The sequence below is a fragment of the Castor canadensis genome, chromosome 3, assembly GCF_047511655.1.
Source record: "Castor canadensis chromosome 3, mCasCan1.hap1v2, whole genome shotgun sequence".
Lineage (NCBI taxonomy): Eukaryota > Metazoa > Chordata > Mammalia > Rodentia > Castoridae > Castor > Castor canadensis.
In genome coordinates this window covers 197,710,954-197,736,590 of record NC_133388.1, presented here as the reverse complement: position 1 = coordinate 197,736,590, position 25,637 = coordinate 197,710,954, and the positions used below count along the sequence as shown (strand labels likewise).

At 50.8% G+C, this 25,637-nt stretch overlaps 1 protein-coding gene across 1 annotated transcript in view; it reads left to right on the top strand.

Annotated features, from left to right (window-relative positions):
- The first annotated feature begins 230 nt into the window (after positions 1 to 230).
- Positions 231 to 25,637, top strand: part of Tsnare1 (t-SNARE domain containing 1) — a 78,814-nt gene continuing 53,407 nt past the window's right edge. The window contains 8 exon segments of the mRNA XM_074069313.1: positions 231 to 692; positions 819 to 945; positions 7,570 to 7,593; positions 7,596 to 7,716; positions 7,846 to 7,847; positions 9,278 to 9,766; positions 24,697 to 24,774; positions 25,375 to 25,444. Coding sequence (XP_073925414.1) covers positions 498 to 692; positions 819 to 945; positions 7,570 to 7,593; positions 7,596 to 7,716; positions 7,846 to 7,847; positions 9,278 to 9,766; positions 24,697 to 24,774; positions 25,375 to 25,444 — 1,106 coding nt within the window. The 5' untranslated portion in view covers positions 231 to 497.

Sequence of the window (25,637 nt, the reverse complement as noted above, 5' to 3'; positions counted from 1 at the left end):
CCTGCAGGCAGGGCTCTGGAGGTGTCCAGGCTGGAGGCCACACTGCTGCCCAGTCCCTTGCTCTCTAGGTCCCTGAGATGTGCTTCCCAGGAAGAGCAGTTTAGGGTGGGCAGGATGCTGCCCATCCCCCTATGGCTTGTGGCATCCTAGGGAGTTTTGTAGTGAGCACTTACTGTCTGTCAGTACTATTCTGAGCACCTAATGTGTATATCCATTTATTTCTCATTACAAACCTAAGAGGTAGGCAAGTCCTTTTATTCCCCTTACTTTGTAGGTGAGAACACTGAGTCCAGGCATGTCCAGTAGCTCCTAGCAAGCTCCATAGGGAACACATGGCTGGGGAGATTCCCCCAGACAGCCTGGCCCCAGCTGTGCCACCGGTCAGGTGTGACTGAGGAAGACGTTGCTAGGGACAGAGATTTGGCAGTCAGTGTGAGTTCCCTGTGTAGCAGCTGGCCCATACTGTGTGGTAGATACTTGCGGATGGGGGTGGGAACATGAAGAGTCCCACAGTGGGACTCCAGTCTTTAGGAGGTGGCCAGAGAGCTCCCCTCCCTGGGTCCCTGCAGGGAGTGGGCAGGGTATGCCTTCCTCATGGCCATGTGCTCCTGTCTTTACACAGGGAAGGAAGAATGAAGGACCACCTAGAAGGAGATTGGGGGGCTGACTGTGTTGGGGCTGTTGAGAACACTGTGAGTGGCCTTGGAGATGGGTGCGGTAGAACCAGGTGCATGAGGCCTGGGTGGGCTTAGGCCCTGTGCACCCTGAGTCTGTGCTTTATCCTGTTCTTCCTTGTCTTGGTTTTGTGTTTCTTCCAGCTCATCGAGGGTGCTGCCTGCCTCGCCCACTGTAAGAAGATGTCTTATGGACCTGTTGCCAGCGGAGGTGGCCTAGGGAGCTGTGGCTCTTTTGGGACACCCTCCAGACAAGGCTCTCAGCCCCTAGGTAATGGCACAGCTGGCACCTGGTGGGGTCGGGGGATGCCAGTGGGCAGTCTTTGAGTATCATACTTCTCTGAGAAGCATTGCCTGTGATCAGTACCACAGTGACTACTGAGCCCAGGCTGGGTGTGATTCAGGCTCCAGGAGAGGAAGGATGGCGGCTGTCTGCAAGGAGGCAGGCAAGGTGTCAGTGTTGTCGTGGGGCCTGGCTGAGTGATGGGTGGTATCGGTTGGGCTTCTTGATGGTGCTATGGAGCAGGTGGTGCTTTGCATAGTGCACAGGTGGAAGTGGTTCCCTAGGGCTGTGCAGCCGTGCAGGGCAGAGTAGGATCGGCTTTTTGATGTTTCTGATGTGCTGAGCTCTGTTGCCTTTCCTGTGTAGGCTGGACCCCCTTTAGGCCTCACAGCTATCCCAACCTCCCTGCATAGTCAGCTTGAGCAGTGGGTCTGGCCTGGAAGGTAACCTGCTCTGGCAGGCCCCTGGCCACAGTCTCCTGGCCCGGCCTGTCAGGACAGGCTCTGTGAGCTGCTGTCGGAATGGGGAAGGGGTTGAATATAGGGTCCCTGGGCTCTCTGCTTGCCTTTCCTTGCCCTGTGTTAGCCTTGGACTCAGCCTAGCAGCTGCTGTAAACTAAAAACCCTTCCTGTGTGTTGGGCTTGGCGCCACTGAGCTCGGGGCTCTTCTGGATTGAGGGCTCCTTTGAGGCTGGGCCCACACCTTCCCTTCAGCTCTCTCAGGCTCTTGGCTGGTTTTCAGTTCCCCAGGCTGCCTGTTCAGAGGATGGGGCTGTAGGGCTGGATGAGAGTGGTACCTGGATTTACCATCTACCTCCTACCCTTTTGCCTCTCTAGCAAAGCGAGGCTGGTGCCTCCTTGTCTGTGCTGGGATGTGGACAGCAAGACAGACATGGGGCCAGATGTCATGAGAATTAGTCATCTTAAACTCCCTCCTCACAGTACACTGCCATGTAAGGCTTCCCTAGGCCCAGGCTCAATTCTCTGTCCAGGCACTGCCCACTTCTGGCCTTCCCATGAGCACGCTAGCTGCTTGGGCTGCTCTCACTTTGGTCTCCTTCCCTTTATCTTTGCCAGGCTGTGCTCTAGGTGTCAGTAGCATAGGGCAGAGGAAGCAGGTGAGCCTGTGCCTTTGGGGCTGTGTGCTTTCCAGAGGGTTTCTGAGATCGTCTCACAAACACTGTGAACTACAGAAGGCAACAAAGGCTGGGCCAGCCAACCAGGCAGGACCTTGGGGAGGGGATGCTCTGTGGAGTTGGGCAGGAGCCTGGGAGGGAGCATCCATGGAGAGATCTGGGAGGACAGGCAGCAGGGCCAGTGTCCTGCCACATGCCTCCTTCCACATGGCAAGCCACTTTGTCGACATTAGGTTACAGTGCATTCTCTGGGGTGTCTAGTAGTTCACATGTGCAGAGCTCATATGTCATTGGTTAAAGATTGGTGACAACAGGGGTCACCCTGCTGTCACCCACCCTTTCCTGGCCCTGTATAGTGTGTCTGTTGCTTCTTGCTTGTCACAGCTTTACTTCTGTGTGTATGTCCTTGAACGGTGCCTTGCTGAGTATGGCGTGGTTTTGGGCTTTACTGAGTGGATCAGCCTGTTGTGTTGTTGAGTGGATTTGCTTTGGTTTTGTTCCTGAGAGTCTGAGGTATGGCCCATGGCTGTCAGGCTTTCACTGGCCTTGCTGCTCTGTGTTTAGTGCTATGGATTCACCGTTGCCTGTCTGCTTTTCCACGTCCAAGGGACATTTAGATTGCTTCCCCTTCCTTGCCTTCACAGCTGTGCTGCTGAGTTCCAGGGATGGTGCCTGGAATCTCCTGGACATACAGGACAGTCACAGTCCTGGGATGGTGCACCTCCAAGCTCTTCCACCTGCTTGCCCCCACTTCCATGCTCTTCCTCCTTCACACTCCCCCTTCTCGCATTGCTTCTCCTCCCCCTCCTACTCCTTCTCCACACCCCATCCTCCTATTCCTCTGCTCCTCTGTACTCTCTCCTCCTCCTCTGTGTTCCTCCTCCCTCATTCCCTGCACTCTTCCTCCTCCACTTCTTCCATGCTCTTCCATGCTCCCCGTCCCCCCCCCCCACCGCCTGGGCTCTGCCTTCTCCACTCCATGTCCTTGTTGGTACCAAATGGTGTCAGGTTGGCAAAGCCAAGAACTGCCTCCCTCATGGGTGTGAAACGGTCTCTGATTTTTATCTGTATTTCTCTGGCAACTAATGGGGATGGTCATCTTTCATGTGTGTTGGGGATTTGGGTCTTCCCATCAGTTAACTCTTTTGGCTTATTGTCCCAGGAGGTTGCCTTGTGCTATGGATCTGTATTCTGGAAAGGAAAGCTGGCTGTGCCACATTTGTGGGCCCACAAATGTGCAGGAGTTCAAACACACCCACACCCTGGGTTTATCCAGGAGGTGCAGCATGGCTGGCACTTTTCTGTCATCACAGGATGGCAGTGATAGCATCCTTTGTTTTTCTCTCTGAGTATATCATAGATGTTCTTCATGTTTAGTCTGTAATCATCGGGAACTGATTTTTTGCTGGTGGTGGTATGAGGTGAGGGGGAAGGGAAATGCTAACGTCACCTTTCTTTATTAAATCGTGAGTTGTTGAGGACCAGTTACTCTGCCTAGAGACCTAGTATGGCTCTGTGAGAGAGCAAGCTTCCATGGGGTCCCCTGTGTCTGAATCCATCTTGATTTCTGTAGCTTTATGGTCATTCTCAGGATTTTCAGGGATGGTTACCCCTCTTATTTTTCTAAGAAATCTTGGGTATTTTCAGTTTTTTGTTATTGAATGTAAGTTCTGTCAGACCATTGGCGTTCTGATTGGAATTGTTTTGTGTCCTCCGGATTAACGTGGTGAGAACCGTCTTCTAGTCTGGACATGGATGTTGCTGGGTCTTTTAATAAAGTTTTATACTTTTCTCCATAAAGATCTTACTTACCTTTTCTTAAATTTGTTTCGACAGAATAAAAACATACTTTTGCTGCTATTGTCAGTGGTACCATTCTGAATATTATATTTTTCCAAATGTTTGTTGTTGGTGTACACACACAATTGTGTTTTTGAAAAGCAGAGTTTGGAGATTTTGTTTAATTTTTTAACTTTATAAATATGGAAACTTTCAAGCACACAAAAGACATGCAGTGAGGTAGTGACCCCTGGTGCATCCCCCATGTTGTCTGTCACCACTCTGTGCTCATTTCCGGTGGGTCTCATCTGTAGCCTCTTGCTCCCTTTCCGTGGCGTCATTGGATCCTGTCACCTGCTAATGTCTCCATGTGTCTCTGTAAGATGGACTCCTCCCATCATGACCAAAGTCCCAAGATGGAACTGCATTTCAGCCATCCAGATGCTGCTTGCCTGGTTCTCACAGAGCTCTCTCGGCTACTGTGGGAGGTGGGCCCGCCAGGGCAGGTCCACACACTTGTGTGCCTTCTAAGGCCTGCATTTCCAGAGTGCCCTCCATCTTGTTTTCTTTTGCCCTCAAAGTTTACTTATGGAAGGAGCCACGCCTTTCCTAGGGAGTGCAGTTGGTTTTGTTCTCTGATCTTATATCCAGCCATGTTGGTAAATTTCGTTTTATTAATTGCAATCATTTATCTGTGGGAAATTTTGAGCACCCCATACAGACGGCGTCATTTGTGAACAATGGCAGTTTTTTTTCTCTTCTAGTGATTTCACTCTTTATGTGTTTCTCTCCCTTCCTGAGCTAGATGGGACCTTTGTCAGGATGTTGGATGGAAATGGGGACTGCAGATGTCCTTGCCTTACGATGGGGCTGTGTCCCCAATAGTCTTCATCACCTCGTGGGCATCACAGCCTAGCCCAGACCCCTGACAGTGCATAGAACCCGTGCAGTTGGACAAGGGCTTCAACACAGAACTTCCCTTACAGTAAAGTGCTGACCATCCTGTGCATACGCAGGTGACTATTTTGTAGACAGGATGGGATGCAGAACTACAAGACACAGTGTCAAGGATCCTGGAGTTTTCCCTTGTGACCACGTGGCTGACTGGAAGCTGTCAGCATTGAAGTTAAGGATGCAGTGACATTGCCAGCCAGGGGAGAAAGCATGGTCCAAAGCCCCAAATCCAGTTTCCACTGACTGTGGATCACCTTCTTGCTACTATGGTAAAGATCATCAGCCAGACCTTTGTAAGTCAGGGACCATGTTTGTGCTGTCAGTCTGGAAGAATGCAGTTTTGTTTGCTGTGGAACTATCTTTGTTTACAAAAAGATTTCTGACTCCAGTTAATTTCCCCAGTTGTAGAAAGCTGTTTGTGGGTCAGTTTTGTGATGTGGCATTTTTCTGAAAATGTGTTGTTTTGACTACATGTTCCAGTTTATTGAAATAAAAGTATGCACATAGCCTCACCTCACCTCTCCTCCCTGGGCAACACCAAGTGGATGAGAGCACAGACTTGCAAGCAGCCTGCTCCAGCCCCAGCACACCTGCCATGCCACTGAGGCGTGACCTCCTTGGAAGGTACCACCAGAATACCACCCATGTCCCAGTCGTGAGGAGGTGGAGTGAGTTGCCCTACGGGAAGCTAAGCCTGCCACAGCAGCCAGGGGTCGGAATCATATCCCTTTCCTCCCAGTACTAGGTGTTAGACCTTTCTGTTTGCTTCTTTATAATCCATATTGACTGGAACTTGGCAATTTTACAAGTTTCTGTGAAGATGTAACTTCTGGCTCTCTTGATCTTTCTCACACACGCTAATTTTAAAATTGGTGTTCATTTCTGCTTACAGTCTTGTTATTTTTCTCCTGTCTTGATTTTTTTTTTTATGTTTTCTGACTCTCAGATTGGATGTTTACCTCATTCAAACCCAATACTTGGTTTTTATTCTTTTCTAATAAAGTATTTAAAATTATAAAATTTCAAAGTACCACTGCTTTAGTTGAGTATCACAGATTTTAAAACATGTAGTACTTTTAATTTTTGTTCATGTCTAAATATTTTCTAATTTTTCTTACGATTTCTTCTTTGGCCTAGGAATTATTTTATTAAGAAGTGGATTTCATCATTTCCAAACATACATTGTCTTTTAAAAATGATTTCTAGAGTAATTGCATTTCTGTCAGAAAAGAATTGGTGTTGTCCAGAGGTAGGACAGTCTGGAGCTGGGGCTTGGCTGGGGCACTGGGTGGGGTCCTGTTAACCTTCTTTTTGCTCCATTCGTGCTGGGGTAGTCTGTGAAGGTGTTGTGGGTGCTGGCCTTGCAGGCCAGGGGGCCAGTGGGGAGGGGCAGATGTGTTCATTAAAGTCACACTGTCGAAGGGTCTTGAGCTCCCTATTTTCAGGAGCAAAAACCTATGTGTAATATTTTACATAAAATACCCCCACCCAGGTCTTTATTTCATTTGTAGCTGTCAACATTTTTTTCTGTAATTTATGTTATGGTTGTTAAAAACTCCAATAAATGTTCCTTACCCTAAGTTTAAGGCTTCTGTGATTCAGGCGGGCAGAGTAGATGAGGCCCCCGAGGTGTCTGAGGAAACCGTGTAGTGTAATGTGCAGGCTGTGGCAGGGCCTGGACTTGGGGTGGGCAGACACCCATGTGGTGAGGTGTCATTAGACAGTGCTGCCAGATAGGCCTTTGCTCTCACAGGATCTGGGCAGAGCACTATGGTACCCTGTCCCTGACCTGGGCAGCCCTTCCCTCTCTGTCATACTGACGGCAGTGTCCCCTTGGATGCAGAGTCTGGGTTGACCAGGACATCACTTCACTCTTCTTCTCTTGGGGGGAAGAGTTTATGCAAAGACCTTTTCCAAGCGCTCCAGAGTGACCGAACCCTCCTAGGTATTTCAGGAAGCTGTTGATGGAAGAACAGTTCAGAAAGAACTCCCAGGCCAGCCACACCATCTGTACCTGCTGGGCATGGCTTCTTAGAAAAAAAAAAAGAACCCATATGGAGTGTCCTGACAGAGAAGGCCTCAGACAGACACACAGGCTCTCCATTTGGCGTCTTGGCCTGACACACATTGCCATCATTGGCTCTGGGGGACCAAAAGGCACATCTTGTGCAGAGATGACAGCAAGGGTACATCCACAAGTTTCAGGGAAAGTGTTCTGGAATGTTTTGAATAAATGAAAATTATCAGAGAAAATTAAGACACATTCTGTATGGTGCCCAAACCTGTGCCTAGGCCTGCTAGGCACTGAGGTGGAGGCAGCCATGGGCTCTTTCTCAGGCCTTAGCCCGTGCGGGGATGGAACATGTTTTTATAAAACACAACGAATGACCCCATGTGGGGGTGTCATGGCAATGTGGCCGGCACATGTGGCGGAAAGCTTTTGCTTTTGGGCTCTGTTTGTTGCCGTGTGGGAATGACTGTCCAAGGCCTTGTGGGCTGCAGCAGAGGGCCCAAGTTTGCGGTCATCTTTCAGAAGAACTGCTTCAGAGAAAATTTCAGAACACCTAGAGTTCTGAACTTGATTTTGGCATTCAGTGAAAGGAGGCGTTTGTGAGGAGGTGGGCTTGTATGGTGCTTCTTGGGCTCAGGGTACCCTTGCATGGGGTCTGGTACCTTTAGCAGTGCACCGAGCCACCTGTGCAGACAGGCCGGGAGTAATTGTGACTGTCCTTTGCTGTCCATAGAGTGTGCTAGATGTTGGACCAAGTTTGACTCCCCCATTTCCCCTGCCCTGTCGCCAGAGAGCAGCTCACAGAAGGCCTGCGTGGGAAAGACAGGGAAGGTGATCTGGGGCCAGTGGGTGTGCCCAGAGGCTTGAGGGCCAGGAAGAGGTACCTCTACTCAGACATTAGGTCTGGGGAGTCCTGGGAAGGCCACCAGAGATGCTGAGTGTGGAGGAGGTTGGGTCCAGCTGGCTGGGCGAGGGTGCCAGGCAGCATTAGTTGTGGGAAAGGAGGCAGGGGTAGGGCCCTTCCCCCACCTCCTAGTAGCAGATGGCATTGCTGCAGTAGACTGGAAGGCTCGGTGATGGCCAGCGCTGTCAGACCTTGGAGGCTCCAGAAGAGTCCCTACTCAGCAGGACCATGTAAGGGGTGTTCATGTCTGGAGGTCTGGACTGGCTGGTGTGGTCCTTTTGCCCCAGAGCCTGGACTGTCCCTGCAGATGGCGAAGGGAATACCCTGTGTGTAATGATGGGGAGGCACAGGTGTGGTGGTGGTGACCTGGGTGGGCTTCCCTCCTGCCATTGAAGCTGTTCTGGTGCTTCCGGGGAGGTGCCCAGAGGGAGGAAGATGGAGCTGCTATTCTTTTTTTTTTTTTTTTTTTCATTTTTCTTTTATTATTCATATGTGCATACAAGGCTTGGTTCATTTCTCCCCCCTGCCCCCACCCCCTCCCTTACCACCCACTCCGCCCCCTCCCGCTCCCCCCCTCAATACCCAGCAGAAACTATTTTGCCCTTATCTCTAATTTTGTTGTAGAGAGAGTATAAGCAATAATAGGAAGGAACAAGGGGTTTTGCTGGTTGAGATAAGGATAGCTATACAGGGCATTGACTCACATTGATTTCCTGTGCATGTGTGTTACCTTCTAGGTTAATTCTTTTTGATCTAACCTTTTCTCTAGTTCCTGGTCCCCTTTTCCTATTGGCCTCAGTTGCTTTAAGGCTGGAGCTGCTATTCTTGAGTGCTTTTCCCTGGAAGGGCTCAGAGCTGTTCCTCCTGTCCTCAGGGTGTCTTCCAGATTTGGGGCTTTGTCCCTGCCTTTGGGACACTCATTCTCCATCCTATAGAGCCCTGGCAGCGGACTTATCCCCTGTCTCCAGGAAGCCACAGTCTAGTTGGGGACAAAGGTCATGTGTGGGGAGAGATGTGGCATTTGGGGGCCTAGCTTGGAGTTCCTGTGAGCTGGGAGGCCATGAAGCACTGAGTGGCAGTGGAGCCAGGCTGTAGACGAGACTATCTTCTGAGCTGCCCGCTCTCTGCCCAAACATGGGTGGAGAAGCCAAGACTCATGCCCACCAGGCTCGAGAGGCCATGCAGTTGGCAGGCAGGCAGGTGTACATGGTGTTCTGGCATGTCAGCTGGCTGAGGCTATTGTCAGCCAAGTGCTGTCCTAGTAACAGCTCTGGAGGACACAGGGCTGAATGCCCTGGTCTTGCCATCCTGAAGTGACTGTAGAAGGCAGGCAGGGCCAGTAGCATGGGGCACCATGCCTTAGAATCCAGTGCCTTGCTGGATGCCAGCAAGGCAGAGCTGGGGTTCTTGGGCCCATGTCTGTACACACCCAGCCATAACTGGGAGCTGGCAGCTATGGACTGAAATGGAAGTCAGAGGTGGCCCAGGTGCTTGGCAGAGCCAAGGCATTAAACACCCACCTTTTGGTGTTTTCCAGGGCCAGGCGTATCTGAAGGCAGCCGGATGTTGGAACCAACCTCGCTACCTACCACTGGCCCAAGGAAGGACTCAGCTGCTGGACCCCATGGCCGGAAGGCAGCCACCCGTGCCAAGAAGAGGAAGCCCAACTTTTGTCCACAGGAGACCGAGGTGCTGGTGTCTAAGGTCAGCAAGCACCACCAGCTGCTGTTTGGCACAGGGCTGCTGAAGGCCGAGCCCACCTGCCGATACCGAGTATGGAACCGCATCCTGCAAGCGGTCAATGCGCTGGGCTACTGCCGCTGCGATGTCGTGGACCTGAAGCACAAGTGGCGAGACCTACGTGCAGTCATACGGCGCAAGCTGAGTGAGCTTTGCAAGGTGGCCCTTGGCCCCAACTCCAGCATGCCACAGGCCCTGGTTCTCACGCCGGTGGAGCAGGCAGTGGCCAAGACCTTCTCCTACCAGGCCTTGCCCCACGAGGACATCAGTCTGGAGCTGCCCAGAGGTGAGTTCCTGGGTAGCTTGCCCTCCAGGCTACTGTTCTGGCACCAGGAAGTACCTTCCTCCAGTGCAGCCTTCTCTCCTGCTCTTCCTTCTCATCACAACTGTCATCATGTGCAGTGTTCTTGCTCATTCGCTCTCTGCTCCACTCACTCATGCGTCTATCCATCTGTTCATGGTTCACAAGCGTTTTATGCACCAGGACTCTTCTGAAGTCAGTTGTGGCTTCCTGCCCAGCTCTTACCTCTCTGTGTCCGAGAGCTGAGCTGAGTCTGCAGGGGGAGGTACTTCTCTTCTCACAGCTGTCCAGTCTCCTGGACCACATCGTAGTAAGTGCATTTGCAGTTGCAGCCCAGTGTGGGCACTTCACACAGTGCTCGCTCAAACATGCAACTCCTGTGTGCTGACGTTTTTCTGTGCTGTCCTGTCCTGTCTTGTGCTACCTTATTCATAAAAAATGCTCTTTACCTCTTGCTGAGTTGGTTTCCTGACCTGGTTTCAAAGCTGCGGTGGGAAACACTGCTGTGCAACTGATTTTACTTATTTTTCCAAGATGGAGTTTCATGTTGTCCAGGTTAGCCTCAAACTCCTGGGCTCAAACTATCCTGCCTCTGCCTTCGGAGTAATTGGGTCTACAGACAGGTGTGCACCATTGCACCTGACTCTGTGACTTTTTCACACCCAACAGAGAGCTCTGTCCAGGCAAATTCATCCCTGCAGAGTCAGATGGGCTGGTGAGATCCAGGAGGGAGGTTTGTGCGGGGTCTCCCTGGGTCTTTTGTGGAGCACCCTGTGGCTCTGGCAGACCCCTTTCCCCAGAGCGTGTGGCTCCTAACAGAGGTCAACACAGACCCAGTGTCCAGGAGCCGAGCTTGCAGCCCAGGCACACTGGGGAGCAGAGATGATGCAGGTGGGAGTGGTCCCTGGATCGGGGCAGCTGCAGATGAGTTAGGCTGTTCTCAGGATGCCTCAGGTCTGCTCCCATGCCCACACGAGTGCTCAGTGAGCTCTGAGATGGCCTGTGCCACCATGTATGGCAATATTGGCCTTGCCTGGAAAAGGTCTGGGCAGGTGCTGAGGCCTCAGGGCCAGAGGGTGGGGCTTGCAGGCTTTGACACACACAGAGCTTGGAACATACAAAAGCCAGCATTGTCTGACTAGCAGCCTCACATGCTCTGAGCCCTTCACTGATGCCTGCTCTTGTCATGTACAGGAGTCTGACACCTGTGGCACTGTAAGTGGGATATGGTGTCGGGCCTTCCCTGAGAGCTGATGAGTCAGAGGCCCTGGAACCTATGAGGCCAAGGACTAGAAGGGTTGGTTCCTTCAGGTCCAGATGAGGAGGACCTCTCTTGCATTGTACAGAAATTGAAGTTGAGGGGACCTGACTTATTTGAGCCACAAAGCCAGAGTCACTCCAGGCCTAACCCTACCATTCCCAGTAATGGGCCTTTGGTTATTGCCATAGATTTTATTTTATTTCTTTATTAGATAATAGTTAGATATCAAAAGTTACTACTTCACCCTTTTTTTTCAATACTGGGGATCAAACCCGGGGACATGCTCATGCCAAGCAAATTCTCTACCACTGAGTGACATGCCAGCCCCTTTGCTCTTTCCAAAGTGTGTTTCAATGATTTTTAGTATATTCTCAGTGTTGTGTGTCTGTCACCCTATATAACTCCAGAGCATCTCTGTAACCCCACAGGCAATTCATGCCCTTTGGCAGCCAGTGGCAGCTTCTTCCTCTACCCCCAGCGCCTGGCAGTCGGTCTGCTTTCTGCCTCTGGCTTTACCTGTTCTGGCCATCTCCATAAATGTACAGAAAGGTACTTTAGCCATGTACCTTTGTGTCTAGTCTATAATTTGGAGCCTTAGCCTTCTTTTTTACAAGAGGCGTGTATACCCTGTAGTCTGTTGTGGACATTAGGAAACACGTGACGTACCACATCTGTGCCTGTGCACGTCGTGGGCCCATGGCCAGTCTTTCCTCCCTGACTTGGTTCCCGTTGACTGTGAGACTCCTTTTGCACAGTGCTGTTGCCACACCCCCGCCTCCCTGGCCACATCCTCCCCGACGGCTGTCTGCCTTCCTGGTGAGTGCCTTGCTCTGAGCCTGAGCCTGACCTGCCGTGGAATGAATGAGCTGCTTCATTCCCCCGCTCCTAATCCCATTGCCAGCTCTTGCTGGGGAAGCTGCTTTGGCTGTCTTTGGTCCTTAGCCCAGTGGCTTTGAGGTCTGAGGACTCCAAGGTGTGTGGTCCCATCTGCCAGGGACACAGTGCTCAGTAGTAATGGGTTGTGGGCTGGTCATGGGAAGGAGCCATGATCTGTAAGGGCAGGGAAGTGATGGGTTTTGGTTAGCAACTGCCAGACTCCCTGGGGGCCTGTGCCTGTGGCATGCCTGTTTACAGCGAGCTCTGCTGGCTTACCTGGCTTCTGCCCAGACACATCCTCTCTGTGAAGCCTTCAAAGGTCACTCACCCCTCCCCAAGACTTATGTTTCGGGTGTTACTTAGTGCCTGTGAAAGGGTCTGTAAGCACAGTGCTGCCCGAGGGCTGCCACCTGCCAGGCGTGTGTGCAGGAGGCTTCTCAGAGCTGTCTCGTATGTTGTGCCCCCTCAGCAGGTCCCAGACTGGAAGGCTGGCCTTGGCCTTCTTGCTGAGCACCATGAAGCACTTTGTCCAGAGCACTGGGGTTGCTTCTGAGGAGGGAGGGGATGCTCCTGCATGGTTGTCTGTGTGCCACTCCTTGTCGTGGCACATACTGCTAGCCATCATACACATATAGTCATCAGACAGCTGCAGCGGCATTAGCCTGCCCTTGACAGCCACTGTCAGGCCAGGGCACCCTCCAGGCAGGGGCCTTTTGCCTCCCAACACCACCCTGACTGCTGTGTTTTATCCCTGGGCAGCCGTGCCCATCTCCCAAACCTAGCCCCTTCCCTGGTTACTCATGCAATGCTCACAACTGGGCCTGAGATCCTGCAGGCCACCCGCTCTGCCCTGTGGCATTCACAGTTGCCCGCTTTGTGCAGAGGTCAGCCCTTAATGCTGGGCCTTAGCCATGTAACTCTTGCTTTCCTCTTCTGCCTTCTCCCAGCGTGGTTGGTGTCCTTTGAATCTCCTTGCCCTGTGTCCCTCCCTGGGCAGGGACAGAAATCCATCTCTGTAGTCCCTGAGCAAATAAGCCTGACTGTGGGACTTCATTTCTTCATGTTCTTTGAGAGTCAGACACACCATTGAGAGGTCTGGATTGTCCATTTCTTCAGTGCAGCCTGCCTGGGGCACCAATAGGAGCCTCTTAGATGCTCAGACTTTAGATTTGTCTCTGGGACCTGATCAAACGATGCTATGTGAGACAGTGGTTGGGGGCACAGACCCCCATAGTCCTGCACGGTTGCCATGTGGCATTAGAGGTCTTCCTCTCTCTCCCTGCTGTAGCTGGGTCATGTTATATGCTGCTTTGAGATGGGGGCCAGGGATACAGGGCAAGACATACCTTCTTCCTTCTAGGGTTCAGGGTGTCCCATCGTCTCTATCACAGCAGAAGTGAGATGGGGAGGAGGAGAGGAAAGCCCTGAGATAGCTGCCAGGTTTCCCCTCTTTCTTGCTCTTGCCTCTCCCCTTTCCTTTTGTTCCCAGTACAGCAACCAGTGCTCAGGTATATAAAGATGGAATCCCAGAGTTCTCTGGGGTGGGGGACAAGGTGTGGGGCAGGGTAGAGCCATGGAATGGTTCCACTGTGGGTTTGCAAAGGCCAGGCTATGACCATAGGGTTGTCCTCCTAGGACCTGCAGTGTCGCCCTCCAGCTTGTCATGGTTTGCAGCTGAACATGTGCTCCCTGAAGCCAGGCTGTGCCTCATCTTTCTTTGACGTCGTGCGAGAATCCGCCAGGGGGATGGGATGTAAGGACGCAGATGCTCGTGCTGGGCTTTGCCACGGGAGTGGTGGAAGTGTGGGGGATCACGTGACCAGTGTCCCAGGGGCCTTTGTGGTCTGCTTGGTAACAGGACAGTGTTTGCTGTGGGTTCCCTTGCCTGTGAGTTTATATCATCTTCAACAGTGTTTCTGGAACACGCAGTTTTGCCTGATTCCAGCCTAGAAACTTGAAGGTCGGAGATGGGCAGGAAGAGTCCCTTGTCTGTGGGCGGTGAGGTGTGGAGGGCAGAGCTCTGCCAGAAGGTGCTATTGCTCCTTGCTTGGCCTCAGGCTAGTTAAACCTGGGGCTGAACAGCTGACCACCAGGAAACCGTGGCTGGCTGGTAGTGGGGCTGCGCGGTTGGGCTCTAGGTGTGGTGTTCAGGTGTGCTGTTTCTTACCCCTCCCATTGTCAGTTCAATGAGGTCTGCGAAGGCACACACTTGTGCAAATGCCCTGGATGAAGGGAAAGGGTGCTCCCTGATGGCAGATGTTCCTCTGTTGCTCGCTGGTCAGTCATCCCCTCTCTTCCAGCCCAAGCCTGAGACCTTCCTGCCTTGCCTTTGCAAAGCACCATGGTTAGTTAGGTCTCTAGCTCCTCACTAGTGGATCTGACTTACTCTTATATCCCACTTGCCCCTGTCAGCCGTCCTTTCTGTTCTCACTAGGATGTGCCCTTTTGGATTGACTTCATTTGGTGTTTCTGTCCTCTGGTTCCTGGGTCTGTCATTGTTTCCAGCCATTGGGAAGTTTTCCTCCTCCTGTTTTCTGAAAGAGTTTGTGCAGAATTGGTATTATCCTTTCTGTAAGTATTTGTTGGAACTTACCAGTGAAGTGTTCTGAGCCTGGAGCTTTGCTCATGAGAGATTTTGAACTACAAGTTCATTTTCTTTATGTTACAGTGCTGTCCACACTGTCTGCTGCTTCTCAAGTGAGCTGTGCGGTGTTTGGTTTCTCCAGGAGCGCATCATTTTGTGTGAGTTGTCAAATTAATGGTCGGAATTTGCTCATAGTTCTCTTTGCATCCTGCGTTTTTCTATAGGATCTGCAGTAGTGTCTCTTTTTTTGTTTCTGGCAATGTAATCTGTATTTGTTCTTCTGTTCTTGATTAGCCTGTTTAATTTTATTGTCATAGAATAAATGTTATTCTGAGACAATAGAATCAATGCAACTGATGTAAACTTACTGATTTTATTGATTGTCTCAAAGAACCAGATTGGATTGCCCTGATTTTTCTCTATCCAATGTCGATTGAGTTGATATTTACTCATCTTTATTACTTTCTTTTTTCTGCTTGCCTGGGGTTTAAGTCGTTTTTGTTAGATTTTTGACTGAGGGCCTTTCTTCTGCAAATGTTTATTGCTACAGACTTCCTCTATGCACTGCTTTACTTTATACATTTTTAAATACATCATGTTTTCATTTCATTCAGACACGTTTTTTAATTTTCCTTGTGATTCCTTACTCTACTTCTGTTGATTTCAAAATGTGCTGTTTAATTTCATGTAGTTCTGTATATTCGCAGGTTTCTTCTTGTTTCTGATGTCTGCTGTAACTATTGTGTTCAGACAGTGGACAATGTATAGAGTCAGCTGTCACATATGTGTGGAGACCTGCTTCATGGTCTGAAATACAGTGCATCTTAGTGACTTCCACGTGCACTGACGGGAACTTGTGCTCTGCCCTTGCTGGGAGGGGGTGCACATGGCTGCCCCAGCTGCCCACTCTGCCCTCTGCTGGGGCAGGGGGTCTCCGTGGCTGAGTGCCCATGGTTCTGAGTGCTCATAGCTCTGGTCTCCACGGCTCTGAGTGTCCACGGTTCTTTCTTTCTTTTTTTTTTTTTTGACTTAAAACAACACAGATTTATTTCTTGTTTCTCCAATGGGGTCAGCAAGGGTCAGTAATGGCTCTGCTCATCTTTGTCACTCAGGAACTGGCTGGTGGAGTAGCCACCATCTTGGATTTACTAAGATGGGCAGAGGCTTGAGAATTCTGGAGGCTGCATTGACAGTTAGGTGCTCTGGCCGGAAGGGACCACACTCCTTGTGTTTGCAGTCATTGGCCAGAACTGGTCATGTGCCTCCATTCCAACTGCAGGAAGGGTGAGAACTGGAAATATGTAGTGAATGACGCTAATCATACACACCTTCAGTTATCCACGTGGGACCATGTGACCAGGAGCCCCACTGTGTCCCCCAGCCTAGGACAGCCCTTCTCCTCCCCTTTTTAATCCAGTCCCAACCTCTGCAGCTCCAGCTCTGAGGCTCAGTCTCCTCACCTCTCCCTCCCCTCCACTTAGGCCCACCTTCTCCTCCTCCTCATGCTCCAATCCAGGAGCCACGGTTCTTTCTGAGTGCTCACGGCTCTGGTGTCCATGGCTTTGACTCCTGCCATGGATTTGTGGTTTCTCTTCCCAGCTCTGTCAGTAGTGCTTTGTATACTTTCCAGTTGTGCAGTGAGAGTTGTCATTACAGGGTCCTCCTTTTATCCCTGGTTGTGTGTGTTCTGAGCGGCTCTGTCTGGTGTTACTACAGCTCCGGAGCTTCTGTATGGCTGGGTTTCCATTATGTGTTTTCCTACTTCCTTTGCTATCAGCCATTTCTAATTTTATGTCTATAAGTAGTGATTTTAAAGTTTTTAATTTATTTATTTTTAGTGGTACTAGGGTTTGAAATCAGGGCCTCATGCTTGCCTAACCACACTCCAGACCTTTTTGCTTTAGTTATTTTTTAGACAGTCTTGGTCTTGCACTTTTTACTTGGATCTAGCCTCAGACCTCCTACCTCTGCCTCCTGTACATCAGGGATTACAGGTGTGTATCACTACCTCTGGCTTGTTTTTTGAGATAGGGTCTTGCCCCAGGTGACCTCCAACCATGATTCTCCTATCTCTGCCTCCCAAGAACCTGGCTTACAGGTGAAACCCACCATGCCTGGCCCACGAGTAGAGTTTTTGAATACACTGCAGAGAATCTTGGGGTTTCTCTAATTGGAGAATCTTTTTAACTGTAACAGTTGAAACTGTGCTGTCTGATAGAACCTTTACTGATGATGGAAAGCTCCGTGCTGTGCACTCTGGTACGGCAGCCACTTTCCAGATGTGGTAAAGAGTACTCAGACTTATAATTTTATTTAATTACAATTTGCATTTAAATTGCTCCAGGCAGCTGGTGGCTACTATATCGGTCAACTCGAGTTTAGACCTTTTATTTAAACACTAGGATGTTTCTAATGAAATTTGCCATCTTGATCTCTATGTTCTCTCCTCCTTCCCTTACCTCCTCTGTTGCTCACCAGTGATCCTTGTTACTTCTCTAGCTGCTGCTCTAGAGTGTGCAGTACACACTTTTAACTTCCCACAGCCTGCCTTCAAGTGACATGAAGTCATGTCACATGCCACATGTGTCCTGCTGGCCACCTTTTTTGTGAACGTTTTCATGGTTCAGCACCACGCCTGCGAGCCCTGCATTGTTAGTGATAGCTCAGTGTTGCGGGCTTTGCTCTAATAGTCAGCTGTCTCTGAGTCTGTAGTGGTGAGAAAGGCGTGGTTTCCAGTTTTTCTTGAGCTCTGGCTTCATTCGTTCTTTATTTAGACCCAGGTTTCCTTTTATTGGTACTTCCAACCTGAATAGCTTACTTCAACACATCTTGTGGTGCACATCTGGCTGGAACAGATTCTCTTAGCTTTTATTTGTAGAAAATAAGTCTTTACCCTGCCCTGTTTTTGAAAGATATTTCCACTGGGTATAGGAATCCAGTTGGCAGTTTTTCCTTCAGCTTTTAAAGGTGCCACTTAACGTCTTCAGCCTCCTTGGCTCCTGACGAAGCTCTGTAGATCACTGTCCTGAGGCTGTCGGTGTCCCCTGTCCCCTCTGAAGGGTTCTTCCTTTCTCATGTTTTCTGCAGCTCCACTATACTGCGCCTTGGCTTTTGTTTGTTTTTAACATTCTCCTGGTTGAAATTCTTAGGTCTAAGGGTTTATAGTTCCATAAAACGTGGATGACATTGGTCATTATTTCTTGAGATTCTTTTTGATGGAGTGCTTGTGTACCCCTCTCCCAGCAGTTGTGGCAGACTGTTTGCTGTGGCCCAGGGCTCTGGGTTTCTATCCACTTTTCTTAGCCTTTCCTGTTTCATTTTCTTTTGTTGGGGTTTTTAAGTTCCTTGGTGCTTTGTTCTTTTCCTTTTAATCCCAAGCAGTTGAGTGAGCACTTCTAATGCTTCCCTTTTCCCTCCCTCCTTCCTCCCTCCCTCCCTCCCTTCCTTTTTCTCATACTGAGGGTTGAACTCAGGACCTTGCACATGTTAGCTAGGTAAGCTTTCTCTGCCACTCAGTTAAATCTCCTTTTATTGTTTATTTTGAGACAGGGTCTCACTAAGTTGTCCAGGCCCGCCCAAACTGGAGATCCCCTGAGTAGCAGGGATTACAGCTGGGCCTCCCCCATACCTGGCTCCACACTTCCTTTCTCATCTTTAGACTCACACTCCTGATTACTTGGTGTATTTCCCTCTCCATCCTAGAGCACATTGTAACTCCAGGTCAGCATGTTTACAGCGCTGCTTGATGCTCTTCTCTGCTAATTCCACTACCTTTGTCACCTTGGGACCTGTTCCTACTGCTCATTTTTCTCATGGTCATGGGTCACATTGTTCTTTATTCATCTAGCAATTTTTTTTTTTTTTGTGGTATTGGGGTTTGAGCTCTTGAGCCACTCCACCAGCCCTTTTTTGTGATGGGTTTTTTCCAAGATATGGTCTCTCGAACTACTTGCCTGAGCTGGCTTTGAACCACGATCCTTCTGCTCTCTGCCTCCTGAGTAGCTAGAACTGCAGGCGTGAGCCTGCAATTGCATGGTACCTGACATCGTCTAGCAGTTTTAGCTGTGGATTTTGTATGCTCTCATGCTAAATAAAGTTATTTCCCTTTGAAGAGGATTGGACTTGGGTATGGGGCAGTTAAGTTATTTGCGGCTCTCTTTGATCTTTTCAAGGATGGGCCTCCCTGGAGTAGTCTTTACTCCAGCACTAACTTAGCCTCATTTCCAAGGTGTGTCCATCCTGTGGCCACTGCTGACTGCCCCAGGATAATCTCAGCGATGTCTTCCTTCCCCACAGGGAACTCGGTGGTGCCCAGCCCCTGTGAGCTGCACTCTATTTGGCTGACAGCACCCTGGGAGTGATTTCTTCAGGGCTGCTCCTCCTTCTGCCACCTGGGGTGGCAGCGGGGTTTGTATTTGGCTGCAGCCCAGGGCCCATGCAGATCTCTGGAGCCTGCTGTCTGCCTCATTCCCGCATCTCTGTCACCTGCCCCCCTGCTTGTAGATGCTGTGCCTCCCCATATTCCAGGGCCAATTGACTTCCTAAACCCCTGGAGGCTGCTGGGCCCTCTTCTGGCCCCTCCTTACTTAGCCCTTTGGAGCTGCTTACAGCACAAGCTGGGGTGGTTTCTCTCATTCTCTCAGAGTTATAACCTCACTGAATGTTGACCATTGCCAGAAAATAGTTTCCAGTACTTCCTCCAGATTTAGCAGCCTTTAGAGGAGGGGTTTCTGGACCCCAGATCTCTAGGCAAATGTAACTTTCATTTGGTGCCCTGTTGTTTCATGAGAATGGGGCTTCTTTTTGTTTATTTTACTTGTTTTTTAATTTTACTTCTATTTTTTTGAGACAGGGTCTCTCTATGAGACCCAGGCTACCTGGAACTCAATATGTAGCCCAGATGGCTTTGAACTTGTCAGTCTCCTGCCTCGACCTCCCCAGTTGCTGGGATTACAGGTATGTACCACCACACCTAGCTCTTGGGCTTGTTTTTGATCTTCATTCTTACATACTATTGGCCCCACAGTTCCTGTTTCTAGCACGTCTCTTCCCTGAAAATCAGACCATGTAATGTGGTCAGCTATGAACTCTGCCTCTTTTCTCTGCTGACCTGAGGCAACTCCCTACCTCCCTGAACCTTTTTCTTTCTCATCTCCTGACATGGTGAACGACAACCCCAGCTCCTCCTTGATCTGGAGCCAGGCACCTCAGCCTTCAAGTCCTGACTGCAGTGGCTCAGGTAGGTCCTGTGTGGTACCTGTTGTCGCTGTCATTCTTGCCTTGTCAGGGGGTGACCTAGCGAGTGCCAGCATGCCCACACAGAGGGAGCATGTGTGTCCCAGCTGCATTGGCAGCTCTGTTCCGCAGGGCCATTTGGGGACCCACAAATGCCATCGTCATTGCATGTTTGAAGCAGAGTCTTACCCTGCAGCCTGGAGAGTGGAGAAGAGGCAGTCACAGGGTGGCCGTTTCCTTCTAAGTGGTTTCTGGAGGGGAAGGGGGCAGGTGGTTTTGGGGATGGGAGCAGAGGGAAGCAGTCTGTCCCAGGCTGTGGTGATGAGGACCCACCCCAGGACTTGCACTATGGAAGGCAGGGCCTCCTCCAGCTCCCCAAAGAGAAGCCCTTCCAGAGTCCTGTCTTCCTGAAGATAGGGTTGGCCTCCCAAGGCGGCTTACGGGCTTTGGCCTGAGGTGAGGTGGGGGTGTGCCAGAGAAGATGTGAGCAGAAGGGGACAGTCCATGGACACATTGCAGGTGTCTCAGCTGGAAATGTGGAGGCTGCTGGGTAGTTTCTGTGCCCCTGTAGTGGGAGGATGTTGGAGGGCTGCGGACCACTCACCCTGCTGTGGAAAATCTGCTGGGAGCGGTCGAGCCCTGTTGCCATGGTAGGTGGGAAGCCAGGCTCAGCTCAGGAAAGGTGGCTGCCCCCTGGCTAATGTCCTGGCTGTGGCTCTGCCCCATCTGCTTCTCACTTGCACTGTCAACTGGACTCCTGCTTTAGGTGCAGCCTCTTTGTCAGAGCACTGTCATCTTGGTCACTGTTGTTTTTTTAAGGTGTTTTTTTCCCTGGTACTGGGGTTTGAACTCAGGCCTCACTCTTGCTAGGAAGGCATTCCACTACTTGAGCCACTCTACCATGGTCACTATTGTTCTAGCAAATATCTGCTGCTTGCCTGAAAGACCCATCCAGGACTTGGAGGCAGTAGTGTGTGGAGGATAGGGCAGGGGTGGTGAGCTCACAGCACTGGGCAGAAGCAGGCAGGCAGTGTGCAGGCATCCGGGAGGCCCCTGGCTCAGGCAGCCTTGGTGACACTCGTATCCACTCTCTGGTCCCTGGTGATTCCTCAGCAGTGAGCTAGCACCCTGTGGGGTCTGACCTCCTGCAGGTGACTGAGGGATGGTTGTGAGGGAGGTACTCTGCACACATGGGGTCTTGCCTTCTCTCCGGAGGCTGTTCTTGTGTGGCAGCTCTGGCACTTCTTCTTTAGCCCTGAGTACTTGTGAGAGCATTATATGAGTTGCCTCACCTGCCCGGTCAGCATGGGCCTTGGAGCCTGTCTGCCCTACTGGCTGTGGCAACTGGTCACAGCACTCATGGCAGCTGCAAGGTCTCACTGGATAGAATGCTTCAGATACTTCTTCCAGAGGTAAGAGCTTAGACTTCACCCCTTTCTGGTGGTGTGACCTTGTGCAGGTTGAATGTCCTTGGGTGGGTCACCTGCCCTCTGCCCCCAGCTTCTTCATCTTAAATGAGGAGAGTAGCACTGGGCCTTTGGGCAGGTTCTATGTGTGGCTGCTGGAGCCCTCACCCTGTGAGCATGGCTTATTGCTTGTCATCATACTTGTCACTGATGCCCTGGCTGTGACCATCCTGATGGCAAGCTGCAGTGACATCATACTGGAGCCCACTGAAGACAGTGGGGTAGTGGGTGGGTGGCTGCCCTTCCAAGGCCAGGGGCACGAGCTGAGCTGACCTTTGTACTGGGAACAGCACAGGTGGCCACCCTTCCAGATATTTCTCTGAATGTAGCAGCTGGCCCTGGAGATCTGGGGTAGGGCCATGGGGCCTGTGAATCTCTGAGCCTGTCAGGGGAGAAGGATGGCAGGTCCTTGGTCTCAGCAAAGAAAGAATTCCAGGGTGAACATGCAGAGGAGTTTTTTAAAAAATTATTATTATTATTAGCATATTATAGTTGCACAGGGGTACACTGTGATGTTTCTGTAAATACTGACAATATCTCTTAATTAGATTCACCCCCTCCATCTTTCTCCTTTCTCTCCCTAACCCCCTTAGGACAATTTCAATAGTTCTCATTGTTCTGTTTTCATATATGAATACAAAGTACTTCCACCATATTTGCCCTCCTTTGCCCTTCCCTTATTCCCTCCCCCCTCTCACTGGTACCTATACCCGACAGAACCTGTTTTACCTTCCTGTACTTCATTTATTAAAAAGGAACATTTTTCTTAGTTTATGGTAGTTATACAGGGGGTTTCCTTGTAACATTTCTATATATACAAGTATTATAACCTGAATTGGTTCATCCCCTCCATTATTCTCCCTCCTACCCAACTCCCCTTCTTATGGTTTCAGTGTTCCATATTCATACTTGTATAGAAAGTACATCAACCCTTTTTTCTCTCTTCTTTATCCTCCACCTCCCACTAATGCCCTCCCCTTAACATGACCTGTTTTACTTTCCTGTCTGTCATTGTCTTCGTTTTTCAGTGGGATTTTCGCCTTGGCATTTACCCGTAAATATATTGTGCCTAAGTCAGTCGAACCCCCTCCATTACTCTTCCCCACCCGTCCCCCCATCCTGGGCTGTTCAGCAGTTTTCAGTGTGTTTGTGGTTCCTGCACAGATGTGGTGTATCTCATTATTATTCACTTTCTATCATTCTTTCCTTCTTTCCTCCTCTCTTTGCTTCCAGAGGAGTCTTTAACAGAGCACACATATTAGAGCAGCAGTGATCATGAGGTGCTGTACCCCCGCCCCCCAACAGGAAACTGAGGGCAGGCAGCATGACCAAGCATTTAAGTGCCCTGGGCCCAGTCTTAGGTGCTCTTATGGATAGGGCTTAAGGACTGTGCCAAGGGTATGCACGTAACTGTGGCGTTGCCAAGAATCAGGATTAGGAAATGATTTACCTGAGAGGGTGTCCTCAGAGGCAAGATGAGGATTTGAAGGAACGTGTGTGCGTGAAACCACAACTATAATGAGATGTGGGTGAGACCTCAGGCTAACCTCTCAAGTTGGCAAAGTCTGTGTTAGGGTCATTGCTGGGGCCATTGGCTGCTGAACTAAGAAGTAGACTCAGCCATACCCAGCTGATAACCCAGGACAATGGTGGAGCAGGCTGGCAAAATGTACCCAGATACAGTGCTGCTACTGTTCTCTGGCTCCTTTGTGTTACTCTTGTTCCTTTTCTACCCACCTATCTTGTATCAAGCCTGGGGTGCTCCAGAGCACCAGTAGCAGGGGTCTGTCTGCTCCCAGACAGGGAGTCAGCCCTGCTGTTGCTCAGCCAGCCGTATGATGTCAAGCAGAACTAGGCTTGAGGCCTGTGTTCTGGTGAGAAACCCGATGGCAAGTCCAGGCAGCTGACACTTTGCTCTGCTCTGGGACACCTCAGCCGGCTTAGAATGAACCCTCAGAGGATCCTTCAGCACCCCAGTATCTGTTCCACCATAGCCCTTTTGCAGTCCTCACGTAATTTTTACATTTTATTATGGAAAATTTAAGCACAGAGAAAAAGTTGAACCAACTGCATGGTGCACTTATTCCTGGATTTCACCCTGCCCTTTCACCAACTGCTTGGGTCACACATCTGGCTGCCCCCCACCACCATGATCTGTGCTTTACAGTCTGCTGAAGCTCTTGCATACTTCCTTCATGAACTGTTTCCTGCCATACCTTTCCTTTTAAGGTCAATTTGTCCTCAGTGAGTTGCCCAGATCTCAAGTGTGCTGTCTGAACATTTTAACAAATGCCTGTGTCACCCAGCCTTGTCCAGGTGCAAGCATGGCCCTCACCCTGGGATGTCCCTCTGCCCTGCCTAGCCCAGAGGCACCACAGACTGCCTTCATCTGTTGGAGAACACTGGGCTGAGTGCTCTAGTGTCTAGTGTCATGTCTGAGGTAAACTGTGCTGCACATGAGGGGCTCCATCACACACAGCGTTCTTGGGCCTTTGCGTCCTTGTGTGTGACCTGCACCTGCAGTCTTTTCATGTCTCAGCTCCAGTAACAAAGCTGCCAGAAGGTTCTTGCACAAGCTTCTTAGGGACTGTCTTGTCCCTCTGTGTGAGAACCCAGGGTGGAACTGCTGGCTGGGGGGCAGGTGTGCAGTGGTGTGTGGCCTGCAGATCTTCCCTGCAGTGGCCTTGGCATGTGATGCTTGCCCCAGCAGTGTGCGTCCTGGGTACCATGTCCTTACCAGAGCTTGGGGTGTCCCCATGATGTTTTCTGTGGTTTTGGTAAATCGAGATAAAATTTGGTTGACATGAAAGCCATTAACTTTGTCATCCCAAAAGCATTCTTGTGTTTTTAGTGTATTTGCTGTTGTGCATCCATCACCACCTTCCATCTCCAGGACATTCCCATCAACCCAGAGTGAAACCTGTACCCTCTAGCAGTCACCCCTGGCCCCACCTCTGACCTGCCTGGCAGCCCTACCTGCTGTCTGTGTGGACTTGTCTGGGTGTTCTGTAAGTGGAGTCATACAGCTGCTGGCTTATTGTAGAGCAGGGTGCATCATGGCATGCATTGGTGCCTCTTCCTTTTCCTGCTGGGCAGTGCTCTGCTGTGTGGCTGGGTCCTGTTTTGATATTGTTCTTAGTTGCTGGGCATGTGGTGCCTCCACCTCCTCACCCTGAGGAACAGCCCAGCTTTGAGCATCCTGCACATTTTGTGTGGATGGACGTCCTCAGTCCTCTTGGCACATGTGCACAGGAGTGAGATTGCAGGGCGGTGCTTGAGTGCCCTCTTTGTGAGGACCTGCTCCCCCTCCAGCTTGAGTACTGGGAGGACAGATGTGGGTGTTCCTTCCTATCCTGTGCCTGACCCTTCAGAGGCTGAGCTAGAAGGTGGGGGTGAGGTACAGGGCAGTGTGCCTCTCCTCTGGGAGTGGCTGAAGCAGTTGGTGATGCTAGTCCACCAGCGAGAGTCCTCCCCTTATGCTTTCTTCCTCTAGCCATCCCGGACGATGCTCGTGATGTCCAGGAGCTGTGCCAAGAGATGTCGGGCAACATCTTCAGCATCAACTCCCATGGTGAGTCCTGGGACTGTCCTCCCCTGTCTCCCCACTGTCCTGGAGTCCTGTAGTCCAGTCCCAGGTTCTCAGGCTGGGTCAGGGCCACCTTTCAGCGTAGGAGGCTCAGTCTTGGGCAGGGTGGGCCACCCTGCTCCCCAGCAGCAGCTCACTTTCAGCTCTCTCTCCATCCGCTCTGCATTGCAGGCTTCTCTCACACCTGTTGGGACTGGACAAGGTCCTGTGAAGGAGGAGTGTGTTCCAGGTTCTTCATATTGGCAGGGTTGGCAGAGCAGGTCCTTGAGGTTGGGGCAGGGGATGAGAGCCACGTCCCACATGCCCAGGGGAGGGGAGAAGCCTTCCCCAGGCCTGGGTGAGGCCTGAGGGAGGTGGCTCTTGAGTACATAGGCCTGGGCCTGTCTTCGGACAGCTGAGGAGAAGGTCCAGGTGGGCAGGTCTCTGCTGGGGAAGGCGAGCTAAGCTTGGTGTCCAGATCATGTAGGTAGTCTACATTGTCTAGGCCTAGGCTCCAGGCTGTCTGCTGAGGTGGCCACACACTGGGGTGAGGAAGCGGCAGGGAGGGTACTGCTCCTGATGCTTGTTTCCTCTTCTCTCGGGCAGTAACCTCCTTGGAGCAGAGCCTCCGGTCCCTGGGGACACTAAGTGACACACAGGAGCTTCGAGACAGCCTGTGAGTGTGCAGCTGCGGTATCTCTGTGCCTATGTGGGGTGCCACGTGTGTACTCACACACCTGGTGTGTCCACTTAGGCACATGCACACGTGTGAGTAAGACTGGCTTGAACTTGGGACCTGAGACTGGGTGCTCAGCCATGAGGCTCATGTCTCCATGACACAGGTGCGCCCTCCCCACCCCCTGCAGAAG